At 26.3% G+C, this 21,229-nt stretch overlaps 2 protein-coding genes and 1 long non-coding RNA gene across 4 annotated transcripts; all 3 read left to right on the top strand.

Moving 5' to 3' along the window:
* Positions 1–3,390: 3,390 nt before the first annotated feature.
* LOC126839341 (zinc finger protein 586-like) lies at positions 3,391–9,024 on the top strand. The gene is made up of 4 exons (XM_050574620.1): positions 3,391–3,400; positions 4,843–4,962; positions 6,439–6,639; positions 8,726–9,024. Exons 1-4 carry the CDS (start codon positions 3,391–3,393, stop codon positions 9,022–9,024), a joined length of 630 nt encoding a protein of 209 aa, XP_050430577.1.
* Positions 9,025–13,131: 4,107 nt separating this feature from the next.
* Positions 13,132–16,890, top strand: LOC126839342 (gastrula zinc finger protein XlCGF8.2DB-like). Its single transcript, XM_050574621.1, has 5 exons — positions 13,132–13,138; positions 13,256–13,378; positions 14,601–14,747; positions 15,853–16,041; positions 16,862–16,890. Exons 1-5 carry the CDS (start codon positions 13,132–13,134, stop codon positions 16,888–16,890), a joined length of 495 nt encoding a protein of 164 aa, XP_050430578.1.
* A 458-nt stretch (positions 16,891–17,348) lies between these two features.
* Positions 17,349–20,139, top strand: LOC126839102 (uncharacterized). 2 transcript variants are annotated; one of them, XR_007685776.1, is made up of 5 exons: positions 17,349–17,507; positions 17,615–17,720; positions 18,235–18,311; positions 18,554–18,711; positions 19,666–20,139. It is a non-coding gene; the product is annotated as an uncharacterized LOC126839102 (long non-coding RNA). The 2 variants fall into 2 exon arrangements; XR_007685775.1 differs by having other exon boundaries at positions 17,352–17,720.
* Positions 20,140–21,229: the final 1,090 nt, after the last annotated feature.

A 21,229-nucleotide genomic window follows, 5' to 3' on the forward strand; every position in this document is an offset into this window, starting at 1 on the left:
GTTTACATTGTCTTGCCATTTAAATTATTTTAATTTTAGTTTTCAGTGAAATTCCGGCTTACTTTTGTTGCCTGCTAACTTTTTGAATTGCCAATATAATTATAATTACCTCTTGCTTATAGTTGTATGGTTAGAATCCAACAAGGAAAATACAACAATCCTCGGCAGCTTGATCAACATTATAGTATTAAAAAATGTATTTCAATCTTATCTTTAATTGACAAACACGCTATTGTATTCGTTTCAGAAGAACCCAAGTTACAGCTTAAAGTCAAAGACAATTTTCCAAAATTTATGGAATGCCCAAACGGATGTGGTTACACGTACACCGTGGTCAATAACTTTACAGAGCACATACAAAAATTTTGCACTAAAAACAAGTACTACACGTGTCTCTATTGCAACGAAGCGTTTCACATGAACGAGCAGCTGAAGAAACACTTGTTGATGATTCATAAATGCTTTTAAGTGTTCCATTTAGTATACTTAAATTTAAGTTATAGAATAATTGCTTGCGTATGCAAGTACATTTTTTTTCTCGTAATAGTTTTTATTAGAATTCCTCATTAAGTTTTTATATGTAAAAAATAAGTTGACCTTTTTTTTTTGTACGACATTGTAAGTGTCATTAGATTGTAATCCTATGTATTTCCACTTGTTTTATTTTAAACCAAACGCATTTTAAAATATACAGTGTAGATGTTACATCAAGTTTCATTTATGGAAATTATTTAAATTATTAAACAGTTATAATTGTAAAAACGATTCTGGATTAATCCTAATCGCATTTAAGTCCTTTGTAAAATAAAATCATATAATATAAATTATCGAACTTATACTTAACATCAGTAGCGCAACCAGAAATGTCCCTTGGGGAGGGGGGGGGTCCAAAGTACGGTTTTTAGGTATAAGGTCCATGTGTAATATAAGAAAATGACAATATGTGATAACGATTTTTTATTTGTCGCAAAGCAGGCCAAAACAAAATTATTATACTGCCAAAATAAATAAATATTGTTTACTGTAAAATATAATTAGACAATAACTAAAATTACCTTACCAATTTTCCACTTTAGAAATACTCAAGGGGGGGTATGGGCCTGAGGACCCCCCTTGGTTGCACCACCGCTAACATCCATTACAACACTGTATAGGCCGTTATAGTATTGTATTATACAATATTCTGTTTAAGAGGACGCCACACAGGCCATTTCTAAGGAGTAAAGTATAGGCAATTTTTCGAAAAATCTTAATTTGGAGTTTGAACTATAATGTATACTTATTAATATTGCAATTTTTTTGTCAGACTATCACAGTCATTTCTATTGGATAAAGTACAATTTTTTCCCCATCAAAACTGCTATGTGCGGATTAATTTTTCTCAGGCTTCATACATAGTTAAGGAAAGAAATTCATACACATTATATTATACAAAATTATCTGTGCTCCAGCATCCGTATTTTTTCCATATACTTAGTACAACCGACGCTATATCATTTTGAAAAAAGTCAAAATAGTCCTTTCTTAATTAATTATTCATTAACTGGTTGAAATATATATTAAAAAAATGGCCATGGTAGAGCACTGACATGAATGTTGTTGTCTATATTATGTGAAAATTTGGTTTCTTAGTTTTGATTACAGCCTTTGTAAAATTATGCCACGCAAGGCGGGTTTTTTGAAGAAAATAACGGGTGTGTGACGCCCTCCTAATAGCTTATTTTTTATTTTATTTTAGACGTAATTCTACATTCTTTCCAATCTTCGATGATTTAAGTTTTCTTATTGAATGCTATTCGTTATCAGCTATCACTTTCAATTTGTGTTAAAAAACTGTACGACTAAGTAAACTAAGATTTTCTTCATGCTGACTAGTTTTGGTCAGGTTTGACAATATCTTTCATCGCAAATGAAAATATGTCACAATAATGTAATTGAGTTACAATTAAAAACAGTCGGTTTAGACAGTATCATTTTGATAGAAATACATTTTGTTCATACTATAATAAATTGTTTATATATTTAGTACTAATTATAATTTTTTTTTTCAGTTAAACTGCACTGAACGATACAAAACAAATTATGTCTGCAATTTCGGCGAGCTAGTTACCAAGTATAAATGAACCCAATTGAGTTTGGGAAAAAGTTTTTAAATGCCTTTTTTAGCTTACACTTATATTCTATAAAACATTTTATGGGTTCAGAATTCAGTTGTATGCTTTTTCTAACATTATATTATATTATTAACTATTACTATAATCTTTATACTTAAATAGTTTTATTGTTTTTCGTATCTATATATACTTATACAAATAGCGCACATTTTATTATTTTCTTCGTCCTCAGAATTTTTTTTCTTTATTATTGTTACATTTAGTTTTATTAGTTAATTATATTTTGTGTTTCCTTGTAATGCTAAAAATAAAATGTAATCATTTATATTACTTTAGGTGCTTAAGTATTGTGTTTTTAATTCTAAGAAATTATGAATAGGGACAACAAATCAAACAAACCGCAATCCGTTTAAAATCGAGTCCTAACTTGTATAACTTTATTGTGTGACAGCTATTGGATGGGATGTTATGGTTATTATTTTGTATTAATTTTGGTTCACTGTCCAGCAATTTACTTCATTACAGTTTACACCGCTACTGGTTGTATTATCTAGTACCTAGTAAAAACTATTAACATATTTTCGAGATTACGTAAGTTATGTATATATAATTTTAAATTTATTAAGTACATTATATTATATTAATATACCTTGTTATTATGTAAAGAAAATATTTTTAATGTTTTAAATATTATTTTGTAATAAAAACAGATTACTAATAACAGATAATAACAAAATACTAGATTGCTTCATACAATATAAAATACTAGAGTACCTAGTAGTTATTCCAAAGAACATTAATTCTAAGACTATAATATTTTGTTTTACTGTGTTTTACGCTTTATATCGTAAAATATATATTTTTTTTATTCATCAAATAATAGGCACAACACTGTAGCTTAAATCTTCCATCATAATATCTTTTTGTTAATCTATTATTTTAAATGCGGGTTTTTTCTAAATACATTAAAATATTTCTAATTACAATTAAATTTATATATAAGTTAATACGTTATTTTTATTTGTTGTAGTTGTAAAATCGCTAGTTGTTTTAGAAGAATCGATTTGCCCCAACCCCCAGTGCAAAAAGGCATATAGCAACAAAGCCAGTTATCTTAAACACACCGAGCATTGTGGTATTCCACCCCAGTTTAAATGTACATACTGTGGCAAAAAGTTCGTGCGCAAAGATTTTTTGCTCAGACACGTGAAATCAACTCATTTCAATTATTATTAAACATTTTAATTGTTTGTTTTTTTAATCAGGCTAATTTGACATGAATGTAGGTACCGACAAAATTGAAATTTATTTAAATAGTCACTCCAATTTGATAAATGATTTACTGTTCAAACATTAATTAATTAAACATTTGATTTGCTAAAAAAGCTTTTACTTAATCATAATAATAATAATATGGTAATTTATTTGTATTAGAATAATTTGTATAACTAAAGTATAATGTTATAAGACAGATTACAATATTTTTTTAAACATACAAGTCTGTATACTAGTATGTCTGTTTTTTGATTCCTCGATAGCTGTGTATAATACTTATTTACGTATGTAAGTCTTGTGAGTGTCATTAATAGATGGAAAATACTTGTCTAGTACTTTATTTTATGAAGAATTAATAAGTATATAAAATGTATATTCTGGTTTAACTTACTATACTCAAATAATACAAAAAAGTAACCTTTTATTTTATTAAAAATGTATTTTTTTATTAAATGATTATCTTAGTTACGCCGATATACAATATAAGCTATTACATTTTTTAATTTTTCTTACGTTATTATATACAGTTACTATTTACTATAGTTATTAAATCACGTAATATTGTATTTCACTGGTTAAATAATAAAAATTAACTAGTACTCCTACCATGTAACATTTTTATTTATGAATTATTATATAATAACAATTGTTTTTTAATGATTAAACGCTATTATAAATGATCTTTACTTCAAAACTGTAAATCTCAAAATGTATTTATAGTAATAAATAAATAAATATAAATACATACCTACGTATTTAATATCTACACGTTAATCGTTGTTAGTTTTTTTGCTTAGGATTCAAATTAATTAATTTCACCTAGCATTGGTCAAGCATTTTTTCAACATATTCCCCATACATATTACAATTTCTAATTTGCAAAGTTAATAATTATATTTTAGTTTTAATACATTTTACGATGTGGATCATTTTTATTTAAAGCTAATACTTATTAAACTAGTAGTTTTAAGTTGTTTTCATTGGCTAAGTTAGTCTAGGAAAATTTTTTGGTTTTATATGAATGGCGTTATGCAGAAAGCAACCAACCCACAAAAAAGAGATTTCAGTTTAACTAGTGTGGTATAGTGTATACTATACACATTACAACTCCATTCATATTATATAGTTAAGTAATTAATATTTAAACCCTTAACTATAAAAATAATACACTCTATGCACATACGTATTTCGACAACAATGTTGTCACTTTCAGTGCTAAAAACAGACTGAGCCGTATGTATATACACAGTGTATATACGGCTCAGTGTATTATTTTTATGCTTAAGGGTTTAAATATTAATTTCTTTTTTATTTGTTAAGTATTTATATAGCATGTGGTGATTATATTATCATGTGAACTTTAGTTTGTTTTTACAGCTTTCATCTTCTTCTCATCATAATATACAAAAATATCTTTTTAATATAATTTACAATTTATGTTTTTTTCTTTTAGAATCGCAAATCAACCAGCTCAAATACAGAAGTTCTTTCAAGTTTATGTGCCCGAACAGTAACTGCGGCAAAAGTTACAAGTATAAGCCAGATTTGAACAGACATATAAAAGATTATTGCGGTAAAGAGCCAAAACACGTTTGCTACTTCTGTTTTAAACGATTTATGAGAAAAGATATATGGAAGAATCATTTAGCGCTAGTACACAAAAGCTTGGTACCTTAAGACACAGACATTAGATTGATTTCTAAATACTTAACTTAATATATATTTATAATAGTATTATGTGTAACATATTGTATACTAAATAAATATATCAATTTTTTTTTAAATTTCATTTTTAAAACATTTATACTTTTTGTACCTGTTATGTTATTACAAAAATAATGGACAGAGGTTTGAGAGTCATGGAAGTGCATAACTACAGGATGATTCGTTAAGGATGTTTTCTCTTATAATAATTGTAATTTTTTAGTTTTCTTACATTTTATCCTTCAATATGTCTTAACTTTTAAACTTAAGTATAATTAAAAGTAATTACCCAACACGCAAGGAGTCAACGATTTTAGCAAATTATTCTTAATTAAAACAGTTGTTTGAATGTGTACTTTACCATTTAAGTTTTTTAAGTTGATAGAGCTCACGAAAATAAGGTAATTTTATAATATTCTAAAACAACATAAATAAATAGTTTTATATAAATAAAAGAGAACTAAAATACTGAAATTAAATTAAAGAAAGAATAATATCTTAGCCTTAATTAATCACCCTGTATATCTCAATTTTATACTTAATCTTTTTAGGTATCCTAATAAATATTTTTAATTATAACTATCAACTCCATACTAATAACAGTATTTTAATTAAACGTAATAATGTTCCTTCAAAATGGTTTATAATCTAACACAGTCGGTCGGTACCTACAAAATAATTTTAAATGATTATTGATGATACCAAATTATATAGCTTGAATAATAAAGTTGGGATGACTGACAAGTAATTAATAGCCTATGAGTTCTCAGGGCCTAACTTGGACTTATAGGTAGTGCAAAAGTATTGTCTACACTACTCGTGTCCACTTCTGTCCACATATATCCATCGCTTACGATTTATAATATAACCATAAATAATGTATTAATGTTTTGTAATTTTGCTTAACTCTTTTATTAATTGTGGGCATGTACATTTTTGTTAATAATACTTGTAATAAGATGATATTTTATGATTTTAACGAATTCATACAAATAAACATTTTATTAGCGAGTTTAATTTTGTATTTATTAAACCACCTAAATCTTGTATTTATAATAACTTACTTTTTGATCAGATATATTATTACAATTATTGTATGGTATAACTTATAACCAACTTATAACAGAAGATAGATAATGGTGAAGCAGCAAAGAAAATGGAAAATGTTGATATTGTGTTAACTAACCTTATACATATGCCTGAGATAAGAAATGTATTGTATATAATTCAAGTGTTTTTATTTTTGTTTGGTTTTGTATTGCTATATTATTATAACAGTCTATGCCTATTTTGGTTTTAAAAAAAATTAATAATTTTGTAAAACTTATAAGTTTTTGTTATTTAGATAAACGCTGGGTTTGTATGAATGATTGTGGACGCAAGTATTTGAACAAAAAAAGTTTAATCAGGCATTTAAGATATGAATGTGGTGTGAGACGTCAATTTCAATGTAACACATGCTTGCAGCAGTTTAAACTTCAGAATCATTTGAAAAAACACCTTCAGAGATGCACATCTAGAACTATAGCTATTGATCAACACATTAGTGACAAATCTGAGAATAAACAATTTTTTATAAGATAAACTGAATTTTAATACACGACATCACCAAATTTGATCTTTTTTATACTTTACACGGAGAAAAATACATAGTTGGTCCAACTAAAATTAAGGTTAATACAAGGACACAATAAATCTCTAGTAGGAATAACTAAATGAATAGTTGGGCCAACTAAATTTGTAATTGAAGCAACTATACTATAGTTTTACCAACTAAATGTATAGTAATTAGTCGAACTATTTATTTAGTTATTCCAGCTAGAAATGTACTGTATAACCTGTATTAACCACAATTTTAGTTGTACCACCTATGTATTATTTTCAGTGTATCTTTACTAAATGTTAATTTGTTTTTATTTCGTACTATTTGAATTTTTTGTTTAATTATAATATTTAATATATTAATTTATTATTCCATAGTTTTATTTTGAAATAAAATGATATGTTTGTTTTCTATTTCTTAATCAGGTATATAATATAAAAAGGTTATATGTTTTATATAAAGTACATATTTTGTTAATATTATTTATTAAATTTATTTGGTCTTTTCTATCAGATACTCAAGGTAATTTACAACTAAATTAAAATCCAAATATTATTGTTTTTATTAGCGGATGGTAAAATTTTTGATCTCTTTATATTGTCATTTAACCAAACATTTGGACAGTAAATAAAATGTTGTTTAGTTAAATTAAATTTAAATACTTGTTTACCACAAAACTTTTTGAACATGACATTTTATTTAAACATGTTTGTTAAAAAACAATATCTGGTTACTGTCATAGGTTTTATTTTAATTTTATAATTAATCAATAGTCAAAATTCACTAGTTTTCCTTAAACTAATTTCTTCCAAGTGGATGTTAGCGGCTACAAAATAAGTTTTGCGATTAAAAAAAATCTGTTTTTTTTAATTATCATACTTAATAATTTGATTTCAATTCCCTTGTTTTAACTACTAAATTTTACTCGGGTGGGAAAAAATATCTTTATTTAAATGCCGTCCTTTTTTTGGTTAATATTAATAAACTAGTCTTTCTTATAATATTATTGTATGAAATGGTGTTTTATTTTTCTTAAATGATAATTCTAATCACAATATAGTTTGTATATATCATAGGTAAACTATCTGTGTAACGGGTTTTGAACATTAATTGTTATTGATCTCAATTTTGATAATTTTTCCTATATCTTTCGTTTTTTAAGTAAGCTCTTAAAGTATATGTTATAAGTGCAATGTATTAATAATATTAAATTTACACAAATTATTTATCAACCAATTTTTATTTGTAAGTTGTTTATACAAATAGTTTTGAAAGTGTTAGTAGTAATGTAAAACGCAATTATATTGCAGTTACCGGTGTTGTAGTTAGTATTATATTATTTATTTAATAAGTTAGTACTCTTTAAATTATAGATTTTATTTGCTGATATATTTAATTTTGCCGTGTGTAATTTGTTTAAATAGTCTACGGTTAAGGTATTTTATCCAAATGTACTTAAAATATATAATTATGTCTATTTTAACACTAACTAGTTGCTCAATTTATGTATTTTGTTTTTTCTTATAGTTTTCTTTAATTTTTTTGTTGATTACTTACAATAAACATGTAAATATATACATAATATGTAGTCCAACGTCTTTGGTCGAAATATTAAAGTTCTATGTTAATTTAAAAATTACACGATGACTTTTTTTTGTAAACTAAAAAAGGTGTAATTTTGTTTCAGATTTAATATGGCTGACTTTTATCGGTAATAATAATTATTTTTTCATCTGTAACGCTACTCTAGTAGATTTATAAAAACAATATAATCATGCTAATGGTAGTCGATCGTGTATGCTTAATATTACAAACTGAATCTTTGTATTGAACGGTTATTATACCGATCATTAGCCAGTGAGTAACTGTAAAATATCAACGCCTATATGACGTCTGAATTACTCCAGAATTCTAGAATAAAGTCGTGTTTTTAGTTTAAATCATGAGCTATCCAATATAAAATTCAGTAGATACGAATATCCGAAAGCGTACATATCTGTATACTTATACTGGTACTTTATTTTGACAGGTACAGTGAATGGTGTCGTCAGAGATGAAACAGAAATGCAAGCCCTGGAACATACGCATAATAGATACTATTGCATCAACGGGTGTGGTAAGAGCTACAAGAATAAACAGCATATGACCAGACACGCAAGGAGCGAATGTGGATGTCAAGCTAAGTTCCGGTGTCAATACTGCATGAAGTCATTTACGCGCAAACAGTCTTTGAAACTACACATAGTGGTTGTGCACAATCGTTTACCGGACGCCGTCCACAGAAATCCTAGACAACAGTTGAACTGGTCTGATAATCAACTTACTTAGTTTAAATTGTTTTAAAGATTTGTTAACGATAATTAAATACAAATGGAACTTGAGCTAATATTCTATACCGCAATAATTATAATGTGATACCGAAAATAATGATATCTAAACCTAAAATATTAAACATTTTAATTGTAATAAGAATCTCGTCATAATCAGTTTTTATTGTTTGTGATTCTCAGACTTTGTAAAGGTATGATATTTATGTAGCTATTTATTAGTTAGTCAATGTTAGTTGATAGTGTTTTTCAGTATTCGTGTAATAAAAAATGTTGTTTTTAGTACTTCACAGATTAACCAATGTAATAAACTTATATAAAATAACAATCGTGTTTTATGCACATTATACAGTCCAGGAATACCTACGGAACAGGAATCTTTCGGGGCAGAATCCTCTCAATAGTTGGTATCATACTAGTATTTTTTTTTATTCTTAATTAATTATTATTTTTTCCCTAACCTTTTTAAATAATTTTCGTTTTGAACCCCAAAAACATGTAACTTATTTGATTAGCCGAGTTTCTCAGATAAATTTTTAGGTGTCTTTCATTCCTGTTTTGTAGTTACTAAGAAGACGGGGACGTGCTATTTTTGTCCGTGTAGCAGAAGTTAAAAGAGCAAGACTAATTTGAATAGGCACAAAAGATCCGAATGCGGTATTCATCGAATACCAGTGTACAATTTGCAAATCTTTTTTCGGCAGAATGCTGGAGCTAAAGGTTTATGTAGTCGGTGTCCTTAAAAATAAATATCCTTTGTTTTTATTTGGAAAAAAACTTCTTTAAGTGTAGGTAGAAAAATTAACTGTTTTCTATAGTTATCTGCAATCATGTCATTATTATTGGTATTCTTTTGCCTGTTGCACTTATTAGTGTATTTTTGGTGTATAGGATAGGAATGGGGATTATACTATATAGTATATACCCTCTCTATAGAATTTTTGTGTTTAAACTTTAAATTATTAAATTCAATTGTTAAAGGTAATATTAATATATTGATAATTGTTATTAAATAATATACTTATTATTTAAATATGTGCTTTAGTAATGTGACAAATTAGTATTCATGATTTAAATTGAGTATAAAGTGATATCAATTGATATAAAGTGTAATTTTCGAAATTTTAATTTATAACTATTAGTGATATTTAAAAATTGGTTATATTTGTATATCATAATATTGCTTGTGGGAATCAAAACTTGTTCGTATTTTTGTAGTTACATTATATGATATTGTGCTAACTTAAAACATAATTGTTTTTTTGTTAATTAAAAGTTTACCTAGTTCCTGCAAAATAATTTGTTTGTAATTGTAATACGTCATCATACTAACTTTTCTTTGTTTTACTTTTAAAATATATCAAAGGAATTTTTCTAATAAGTACCACAGAATAAATTTAAGAAATACTTTAATAATAACTATACATATACTACACTTCGGTCATTCATTGGTACTATACAGTTTCTATGTATATGTATAATAGTTAACGCTAGAAAATTGAAATAAAAACTAACTATTTTATTTGTTTGTACTAGATATAAAATCTGGTTCCAGTATAAGACCGCTCGATAGTGGAAACAATTGCGACCAAAGAAGCTGTCAAAAGTATAAGTGTGGAGGTACAGCTAGTTGCAAGTTATGCACTATACTTTTCAAACTCAAATCCGATATGGAAAGTAACGTAACTTTGTCAGATGATGTAAATATATAAATATAATATGTCGACATTTATGAGAAGCCTATTTTGTATTATTTATTAAATTTTAGTAATTGCTGTACAAACTAATTTAAAAATCATAACGACTTTTTACTTCTGAGTTTGTGAAATGAACGATATTAATATATTATAGATCTATGTTAGATAACAATATATCAATGTTAATATAGATGTTATGTCATTATTTTTATTTGTATCCTTTTTGGATTTCATAGAAGGCAGTGTCAATTGCATTAATATCACTTTTACTCCCTATTATAAATTTTTTTGTCTTATGCATAGATATTTTAAAAGAAAGTACATAAAGTCTGTTTAATATTTATTGTTTAACATGTTTGGTTTTATTTATAAAACTACAAAAGGAGTGTGACTTTTGCTATACCGACAACACTGATATCAGATATTTTAGGTTAGATTAACCTGAGACATTTTAGTGACAAGTTTAGTATGATACGCTAAACCTCCGGTTTCTAATATTATTATATACATGAATGTTGTCGATTTAAGTACCTGTGTAATTAGTGCAAGACGGGTCTCTTAATTAGCTAGCATACTTAAAAAAACGATTTTACAAAGTTTTTAAACAGTTTATCAACGAATCGTCCTGGTCGTTTTAGTCTTGACCTAGGACAATGTAGTTATAGTGCATGAGAAAAAGCTAACTTCACCTAACCACTATAAATGTAACGAACGCTAACAAATTTATAATAAATACTTTTAAATAAAAGGAAGATTTAAAAAAATAATATATGTTGGCCTTATTATTTTATTATAACAAATTGATATCCAATCATATGTTCAAAGAAACTAAACAATTCATTTATTTGAATTATTAGGCTAATAAAGTATTATAAACTACGTTTCAATAATTTTGTAACACACTCAACTTTTTCAGAATAATAAGATAGATAGCAACTTCTTAAAAGAAAAAATGAAAATTTATGAATAAGACCATTCTAATTAACTATTGTTGTGAATTTAGTTCATTTTAATTAGTACGTACATCAAGGGAATCACCGAGAATTTAGTAAGAAGTGTATTTAATTTGTAAATGGTTTGTTTGCTAATTGGTTGTTTCAATACATTACCTAATATCAGCTTTTTCGTTTTCAACCGCATTAGTATTTTCTGCACTTTCATATACTATAATTTCAGCATAAAACATGTTTTTCTTATATACATATACACATTTTGTATACATATTTACATTTTTATATACATGTATTATACATACATTATTACTTTATTTTATTATAATTTTTTTTTTGTGAAATTAACTAATTTTTTTATGTAAAAACTTTCAGGTCAACCAGTTATAGTGGAAAGGTTCACTTGCCCTAACAATTGTGGTCGGAGTTTTAAACATCGACTAAATATGAATTATCATCATAAAAACGAATGTGGTGTAAAGTTTGTTTGTGTGATTTGTACCAAATATTTCAATCAGAAAACTCACCTCAAAAGACATATAGCTTTAATCCACAAATGCATTCCTTTCATCTAGACTGTTTCTTTTTTCTATTAATCAATTATCATATAAAATAATATTTTGTTATATAAGTTGCGATGATTTTTTTTTTACTGCACAATGTACCATATTTGAAACAATTCAAAATTTGGCGTTAGCCGCGAAACTTAAACTTTACTAAGGGTGCCAAACAAAGTAGTCAAGTAGGTTAATGAACGTACTATATTATTTTACTGAGGCATTTTATTTGTATACAAAAAAGTGTTTTTAATAACATTATTTATAGTAAAAATACAGCTACAAATAAATGATTTATGTTCGATATATTTAAAAACATATCGAACATAAATTTATTAATAATAAAAACATAATAATTTCGTTTATGAGTGGTTATTATTTATTACCCACATGACTCTTAATAATGTTATAACTGCGATCAAAATAGATAATAATAGTTAAAATTACTAGGTATGTTTCTTTGCAATTATTTATAAAATATAAACCAGTATAATATTATGTTGTATCGTTTATTTGGTGACATTTTATTACTTATAGTCTGATCATAATTACATCACTGTTTTAATTATTACCTGTTTTGAGTTAAAATAGTTTAAACTAGTCTTTTATATTTTTGTTGTTACAGTTATTTGTGAAAAGTATTTATCATAAAAAATGTATACATCTATAATATATATGGCATAATTAATATTAAAGCATGTATCTTAATTGTCATATAATATTATTTAAGGAATAAAATCTTAATTAAAAAGATACAATATTTTTTTTTGTTTTTATAAAACTTATAATAGGTAATGGCATTAGACAATGGTTATTGGATAGGTAGTATTAAAAAAAAAATACCGTGTTTAAATAATTGTTTACATAAATATTTAAATTTGAATACAATGAGCAACGAGATGCCATGGCTAGTAGTTATTAAATATGTTGTGAAGTAAAGCGAAAAATATTTTTTTTTTTTATGCTTTAAAAACTATAAATTAGTAGGTAACCGTTGTTCACAGTCTAATTTTGTGCTTTCGTTTTAGGCGAGTCAAACTTTGAAGAACGGTTCGTGTGCCCGAATAAATGTGGACGAAGTTATAAGTATAAAGGAGGATTGCACATACATTTGAAGGAAGAATGCGGCGTACTTGTGCCAAAGTACGCGTGTAAGATATGCTCGAGGAGGTTTAAGCACAAAGGACAAATGAATACACACTACAAATCTTGCGCTAACCTACCACCAGATTTTCGTTGTTATATGTGCGAGAAAAGTTTTTACCAAAAAAGTAATTTGCGGAGTCATTTGGCAGTAGTGCACAAAATAATCGACTTCGTGTAGAATTTCTTGACGATACAAACAACATCATTAACTATTTAATTATGAATATAACAACGTTTGGCTGTTATATTTAATTTTTACAATGTAATATATACTCAACAATGGCAGACGTTAAAAACATAAATTGTCACTTTACTTGTATTTTTTATGTTATTCAAATCGCATACATTTTATTTAAAAAAATATAAATACGCATTATATTTTGAACAACCTAATACCTAAAATAAAAATTATAATCTTTATGAAACAATTACTATACACCCATTGTTCATAAACTTTCATGATACCACCCTACGAATTTTTATTTTTTAGCGCTTTTTTTTATTAAACTTTGTCTAAAAAAATAATAAATTTGTTTACTTGCGGGGGGAAGGGAGTGGCTTTCTAATAGCTTATTTAAATAAGAAATTCCAAAAATTGTAAACCTCCAGCACAACTCTAAGTAGGTACTTCTTAATGAAATAAATGAATATAAAATGTGTGTAAAGTTGCTCGTATAGGAATTAGAACGTTGCAATAAATTCTTACTAATAAATTATTATTTTTGAATTATTATTGTTTAAATTTATAGCCGTGTGGTGTTGTTATAGGATTACCAGGTCATCAATATATTATACTTATAGAAAAATAAATACCAGCAGCACTTCCGGCGACTCAAGACTGATGAGTGATGGCTAAATAAATAAATGATTAAAAAATAATTAAATAACGATTAACTGCAAAAGTCGGTCGACTTCAGTACACCATGTATCATCAGTTAATAACATTCGTTCCTTTGATCAACACCTTGTATTTTTCTTTAACACTTGCACTTGTCTTGCGATTCGTTCGCACAGTGTGTGCTCCTATTTCCTTAGATACTCGTGTCTTGACTTTTGCTTTTCATTCGCACCTTGTACTTATCCTAATTCAATCTCTTTTTAACTGACTGTGACGACGGCTCTTCGACATCCTAACATAACCTTATTTATGTAACTGATGAATTACGTCGCGGCTCACGCTATATTGTATATTAGTTAAACACTAAAATGCTATATTAAATGTTTTAGATCTTACAAATTGGTTTGCTTGTTCAAATGTATGTGGTCAAGAATGTAAGTACAAAGGAAGTCTTAGTTCGCATATACCCGATAAATGCTGTGTTCTTTCAAAGTATTCATGTAGCATCTGTTTAGAAGATTTCAAACAAGAAAATGGTCTTAAAAAGCATTTCAAAGCCAGTGTCAATTTACTGGCTGAATTCTTTGATACGCGTCAAGAATATAGAGGGGAAACACATTTTAAGAGTTTACTTTCTTTACAGTTATATGATGTTATACATATTTAATTTTAAATTTTATGAGGAAATGTTAAACATAATGTTTTATTCGTATTTGTTTTAATATAATAATTTTTAAAGTTTACAAGGCTTTCAATTTTACATAATATTTTAATTTCAACATGGTGTCTATCAAGTTTAGACTCTAAACAAAAACGGATTTTTAACGGTGCACACGAGATGCGGCCAAAGTTTGAGAGACCCCGATCATTTTTTGAAGAACACAAATTTGAGATCTGAACGTGGTTTACACGTAAATGTAAATATTTTAGTTACCTGCTCTTTTGATCGCAGTTCAATGCACCGAAATATTATGTAACTAGGATTGTTGGATTTCGGCTTATATTTTCAAGCGATCCCTTTATAATTATTGTATTCTTTCTGAAATTTATTATTCTAATGCCTTTTAAAAAACAGATACAATTTAGTATATATTTATTTATGAACCGTAAATATAATTTTGACGTACATAAAAATGTAGGATTTTGTATGATGTTAGAAATTAAACTTGAATAAATAGCGTGTGGAATTATTTTCATAGTATAAAAGCCTGATCCAATAAATTATGGGAGCTTATTGATTGTATTTATCTGATCGGTAAGTACCAAGATCCCTTTATATGAGTAAGACTTGTCGCTATGCCGTATGAATAATGAACTTGTTTTATTATCAAGCATTAATTATAATTACTACCTTCGGCTTAAAATGTAGATTGCTTTAAACACTAACCAAAAAAAAAAAAAGCATATCTCCTACAGCTAAAAAGGTTTTAGTATGGCTTGTTTTACTTAAAATTTATTAAATTGAATGACCCATCTGAATTGATTTATTTTTTAAGTGATTCCGATTATTATAAAGATGTGTTTGTTTGTTTAATCTTTTTATACGCTATAGGTGTTTTTATTGTATAATCATCATAGTGGTTTTATTACGTCAGCACAGATTGTGACAGGCCATTAACTATGGTATTTTATGGTTTACAGTGTTGCCTTTGGAAAACTTAAACGACAAGTGGACGTGTCCGCATACTTGCGGTCGAAGCTATAAAAACAAACACTCGCTGGCCAGTCATCTTAAATATGAATGCGGTGTAAAACCTCAGTTTTCCTGTCAGAACTGTTCTCGAACGTTTAAGCTCAAACACCACTTAAAAAGTCACATGATGAGTTGTGGTAATTTCCCTCCTGAGTACAGTTGCCCGTTTTGTAATAAAATGTTCAGACAAAAAGTCCACCTTAGAACGCACCTGGGCTGTGTGCACAAAGTCATAACTTAACTACGAGAAATGTATATCGTCAGCGTTCATACTAAAACAAATTAAATCACTTCATTATTTTTATTAATTTCGACTTTTATCAAATATGTATAGCTTATAACACCAACACCATTATCGTCTATGCAGTTATAACATGTGTTAACTATTACAGTGTCTAGCCAAAATATATTCAGATTAGACACATATATGTACCTACTAATAAATAGTTATAACAAATCAGTTAATAGTTTTTAAGAAGTCTTATCGAATGAGTTTCGATTTGCCAGTTTTCTTGACGAATTACTGTTTTTTCATAAATACTTATGTATTTATGTATACGGCAGTGAATAACGTGATTATTATGTACTTAACTTAGTTAAGTTAACTAAATGTACCCAATACAAAATATATTACATATTATTTTGTATTTATATAAGTTCTAACATAACCTTTTTGTTATTATTTCATACACGCCATAAGTCTAATTATTTGTTATTAAAAGAGTTCTTTGTTACTTGTTACATATCTATACTTTTGTATGATAATAAAAAATTAATGTTATAATTCGTTTTATTATATTGTTGTTTTTGCCAACTTATCTAATGTAACAGATTTTTATATCTAATATCTTATTGTAGGCAGTGGCGTATATAGAATATAATTTCGGGAGGAAAGGGGGGGGGGGTTGTGAAATAAGAATAGATTTAATTAATATTATAAATTAACTTTATTTCTAGGATCTGTGTTTCATGATTCAGAGTTTTAAATAGTCTACTTTTGACCTTATGTTATTAAACCAGTATGAAACATATTTAAGTTTGACTTGAAAAATTGACTATAAATACTATTAGTAGTTTTAATAGTGTAATAGTATTAGCAATCAATTGGTAAAAAAATCAAATAAAAAATCCTAACTACATATATAGTATAAAATTTGACAAAAGTAATTTATGTAACAACAGTGTTAACTTATGTCGTTTCTAAAATGACCTATTCAATGTCATAAATAATTACTATATAATAATAAATGTTATTATATTTGCTTAGCTTGAAAAAAGAAAAATGCAAGAAAGACAAATAAGTAATAACATATTCAATATGCGTTTTAAAAAATGTACTTACATGACACAAATCTCTTCGCAAACATTTAAAGTGTTTAATTTTAACCGATTTATTAAGACGAGTTGTAATTTTTTACTTTGTCATTTTCAAAATACCGCTTCGTTGTATATATACAATCTCCATGCGCAAACTACCATGATAGCTTATCAACGTTTGTGTTATCATTCGTTAGTCTGCATGCAATGAGCGGTTGCCGAATTGTGAAGAATTGTTACTTGTGAGCATCGAGATTAAGAATACATCTCGATGATTGTGAGTAATGTATGTTTCGTGACCTGTGTTGTTTTTATCGAATATATAAATAGTTTTTCAATTTATAATTATTGTCTTATTGTATTATATTTTATTATTTTATTATTCAAGCATAGACCTTGAAGTAGTACCAGTACTAGTATATTAAATATGTGTTAATATATTATGTTGCAAGAAAAATCAGATTTTACAAAAATGAATATAGCACTTATTTATTTAAGGGTAAATTATTAATTAAATATACATTATTTTAAAAAGTGCTGGTTTATGTGTTATGTTAAAGGATTAATTACAAATTACTTTTCTCCAATTGAACAATGAAAAACCTTTTTTTTTCAATAACTTCTTTGAGCCTAAAAGTTCAAGTTATATTTTTTTTTACTAACAAATTAGTTCATATTTACTGTACCTGAAACGTTTAATTACTCATTGCTAATCTTGTGTTTGATTTCAGCAACAATTTTAATCGCAATTAGCAGTTAACAGACCAAAATTAGCCGGTTAATAATTAAACAAAATTTCAACCATTGGTGAAGTTGGGCCTAAAAATATTTAAAATTCAATTTTCTTATTTTGTACAACATATTTCTACCTTCATTAAATTTCCAGTTGTCCTTATTTAATTTTTACTTTTAAAATCTATAATTAGTGTATTATATAAATGGTATCATTAATTAAAAATATAAAATTATATTTTTTAATACAATAAGATTATTAATTTTTTATTTTATTTTAGTTGAAAACTTCAATGGCATTATCGGATAACGTGATAAATAGTTTCATAGATCCATGCCACATCGAGCAACCAAAAAGGTATGTCTATTTTGAAAGTTTCTATGTTTATTACTTACCAATTCTAATGGTCATGAAAGGTGATGTATGTGATCCTTTTTTTTTTTTTAAATTAATTTAAGTTATCTAAACAAATTTAACCTTTTTGTGCAAAATAGTGAGAAAATGTGATATATAGTGACACTTAGAATACATTTAAGGGTTAAGGTATTTAGTACTTCTTATGCTGTACATTATGACTTGAGAATTTATTTTTTTTTAAGCAATATCGTCATCCAATTATCTACCCTAGCTGCACTGGTATACATTTAACGTTACAATCTATCGTAAGAAGGGACCAGTGGAAACATGTTTCACAAAACAGAATTCATGTGTAACGTGCCTTCTGTAGAAAATCAAGTCATGTGCAGACTACCATTTGGTAAAAATTAATTGGCTTGAAACAAATATTTTTAAAATAAGCCAATTTCATTATTAAGTGACATACTGAAAAAAAAATAGATTATTAATTATTAATTTATTATGATTTGTTAATAATTATAGTGTACTGTATAATGAATGTATCTTATGTAAAACTTTAAAATTGTTTTGCTTCTGGACCACATTTTAACCAAGTCACAAACTCTTGTGTAATATTTCTTTTTTTTTTAAAAACATTTTTATCATTTGATAGGGTGTAATAAATTATATGAGACATAATTCTATATTATTTAATAACAATGTGATTATTTTATATTTAAAAAAAAACTGAAAAACTATATTCATCAACAGTAATAGAATGATATCTTTAATTATTTTACATCTTATAATTATCGTTAAAGATGGATATTTCCAATTAGACATAATAATTAATAACTTATATAATATATTAAAAATTAATATATGATATAACATAAATGTTAAGTAGTATCTCATCAAACCGATCAGTTTATTTCACTAGGAGCCAACAAACTTTGCTAAAGAACCAATAATCCTAAATTAATTGTATTACTCATATAATATTTTATAACCAGATATTATGAGTTGAATATTATTATAATTTTTACTTTTTACATTTCCAAATAGTATCTGTATATAATTATTTTTTGAACTTGAAAGATGTATGATGAAATTCTAAATAAAATGTTTGAAACTGTAAACACAATGTAATTAATACAAAATATTATACACATATATATGGTCATCGTAGATTTAAAAGCTACCCATATTGCTTTCTAGTAATGCTTTTTATTAGTTAACGCTGTTATTTTAAGTGGTTTTTTACATGATAGTTATCATTATTATCTATTATTTACTGCCTATAGTAGATTTTATCAAGATTTTGTTTTTCATATTGGTTTGAAATTTAATTTTATATTGCTTAATATTTATTTAGTAGGAACAATTATTGATGGACTATTCAGAGGGGAGGGCCACTTTCAATGTCCACAATGTGAAAAATCATATGTACACTTACGTAATTTACACAGGCATTTAAAAAACGAATGCGGAATCGAACCATCTTATCAATGTCCAATGTGTCCAAAAAAATGTCGGTATAAGTTCACATTGAAAGCACATATTTATGGAAAACACTCAACAGCACAAACTATGTCAATATGATAAAAGAGTTCCCGTTGATTTCAGTTGGATATTATTAGTTTCCTATAAACTTGATAACAATTTAAAATTTTGAAATCGAGTTGTATTTATAATATTTGTATTTTATGTTCAGCATTTATTTATTTTTCCTACTGTTATATATGTATAGTAGTACAATTGTAATGAATTAGTAATATTAAGTTACTTTGAAATATTTGTTACTGATTGAACAAAATGATTAAATAAACTATTTTAATTAAAAACTAAATTTATGTACATACATTTTTAATACAAAAAACTGCAAAAATTACAAATATTGACTGGCTAATGTTTGGAAAAAGAAAATTGGAGTCATAAATGTTAAAAAACCAACTATGTTCATCTAACATCAAAATTAACAACAGTATGTCAATGTATCATAGGGTATCAAAAAAAGTGTGAGCTTGTTAATAATGTTGCTGCAAACTGGAAATCAATGTTTCAAATTTAATTGTTTGTCGGTTAATTATTAAACTTATTAACAGTTATTACTAATATGTTTTTTTTACTAATGTAAATATTGTGTCGACCTTCGTAATATTACTGTTTTTAATTACAAGTGGCACATTTAAATATGTTGTAAGCCATACAATGAGGTAAAAACCCACTAATACTTTTCCAATAATATGACTTGTGCATTTAGTTTAATGCATCATGTATTACAAAATTTAAATATAAAGATCATTTTTTTGTCTTTATAAGTACATTTCTAGTTTAAATAACCTTATTTCAGAGGTAATTATAAAAGTAAATATTTTATCAAACTTTTAAATCCACCTAAAAACAATACAAAAAAGTTTATAATTGTCTTTTTATTGGTACCTAGGCAGGTTTAATTTATTAAGAATATGCTTTAAACTAAAAGTTAATTTTACCATAACACCTTATAATAATAGATTATACTTAAACTGTATAATAATTTAAAAATCTTTAGAAGGAAATATTATTATAAGTTATTGGTTAATTTATTATAATACTTATTAAACACATAGTGGTACCTATCGGTTTTTTAGTCTTGGCTTATTATTTTTATTTATTCTAAGTCCAATATCTTGCTCAGAATGATGTTTAGTAGGTACTAATTATATTTGGCTGTAAATTTTCTTGTTTTTTCAGCTCACTGCATATATTAATATCACCAGCTTTAAAGGACAATTAAGTATCATCACGTTGTAAACGCTTTAGTTTGCCACCACTGCCCACCACAAACAACAGTAGAGTAAAGTGCTATAAGAAATTCTATGAACCCAAAACTTAATAAGTAAAATAAAATTGAATGATCCAAGTATACTTATGTATAAATTATTAAATAATTGTAA

The sequence above is a fragment of the Adelges cooleyi genome, unplaced genomic scaffold (assembly GCF_023614345.1).
Source record: "Adelges cooleyi isolate 19-005CV unplaced genomic scaffold, UGA_ACOO_1.1 ACOO_flye_CR_arks_rails_tigmint_CR_PRNA_30, whole genome shotgun sequence".
Taxonomy (NCBI): Eukaryota; Metazoa; Arthropoda; class Insecta; order Hemiptera; family Adelgidae; genus Adelges; species Adelges cooleyi.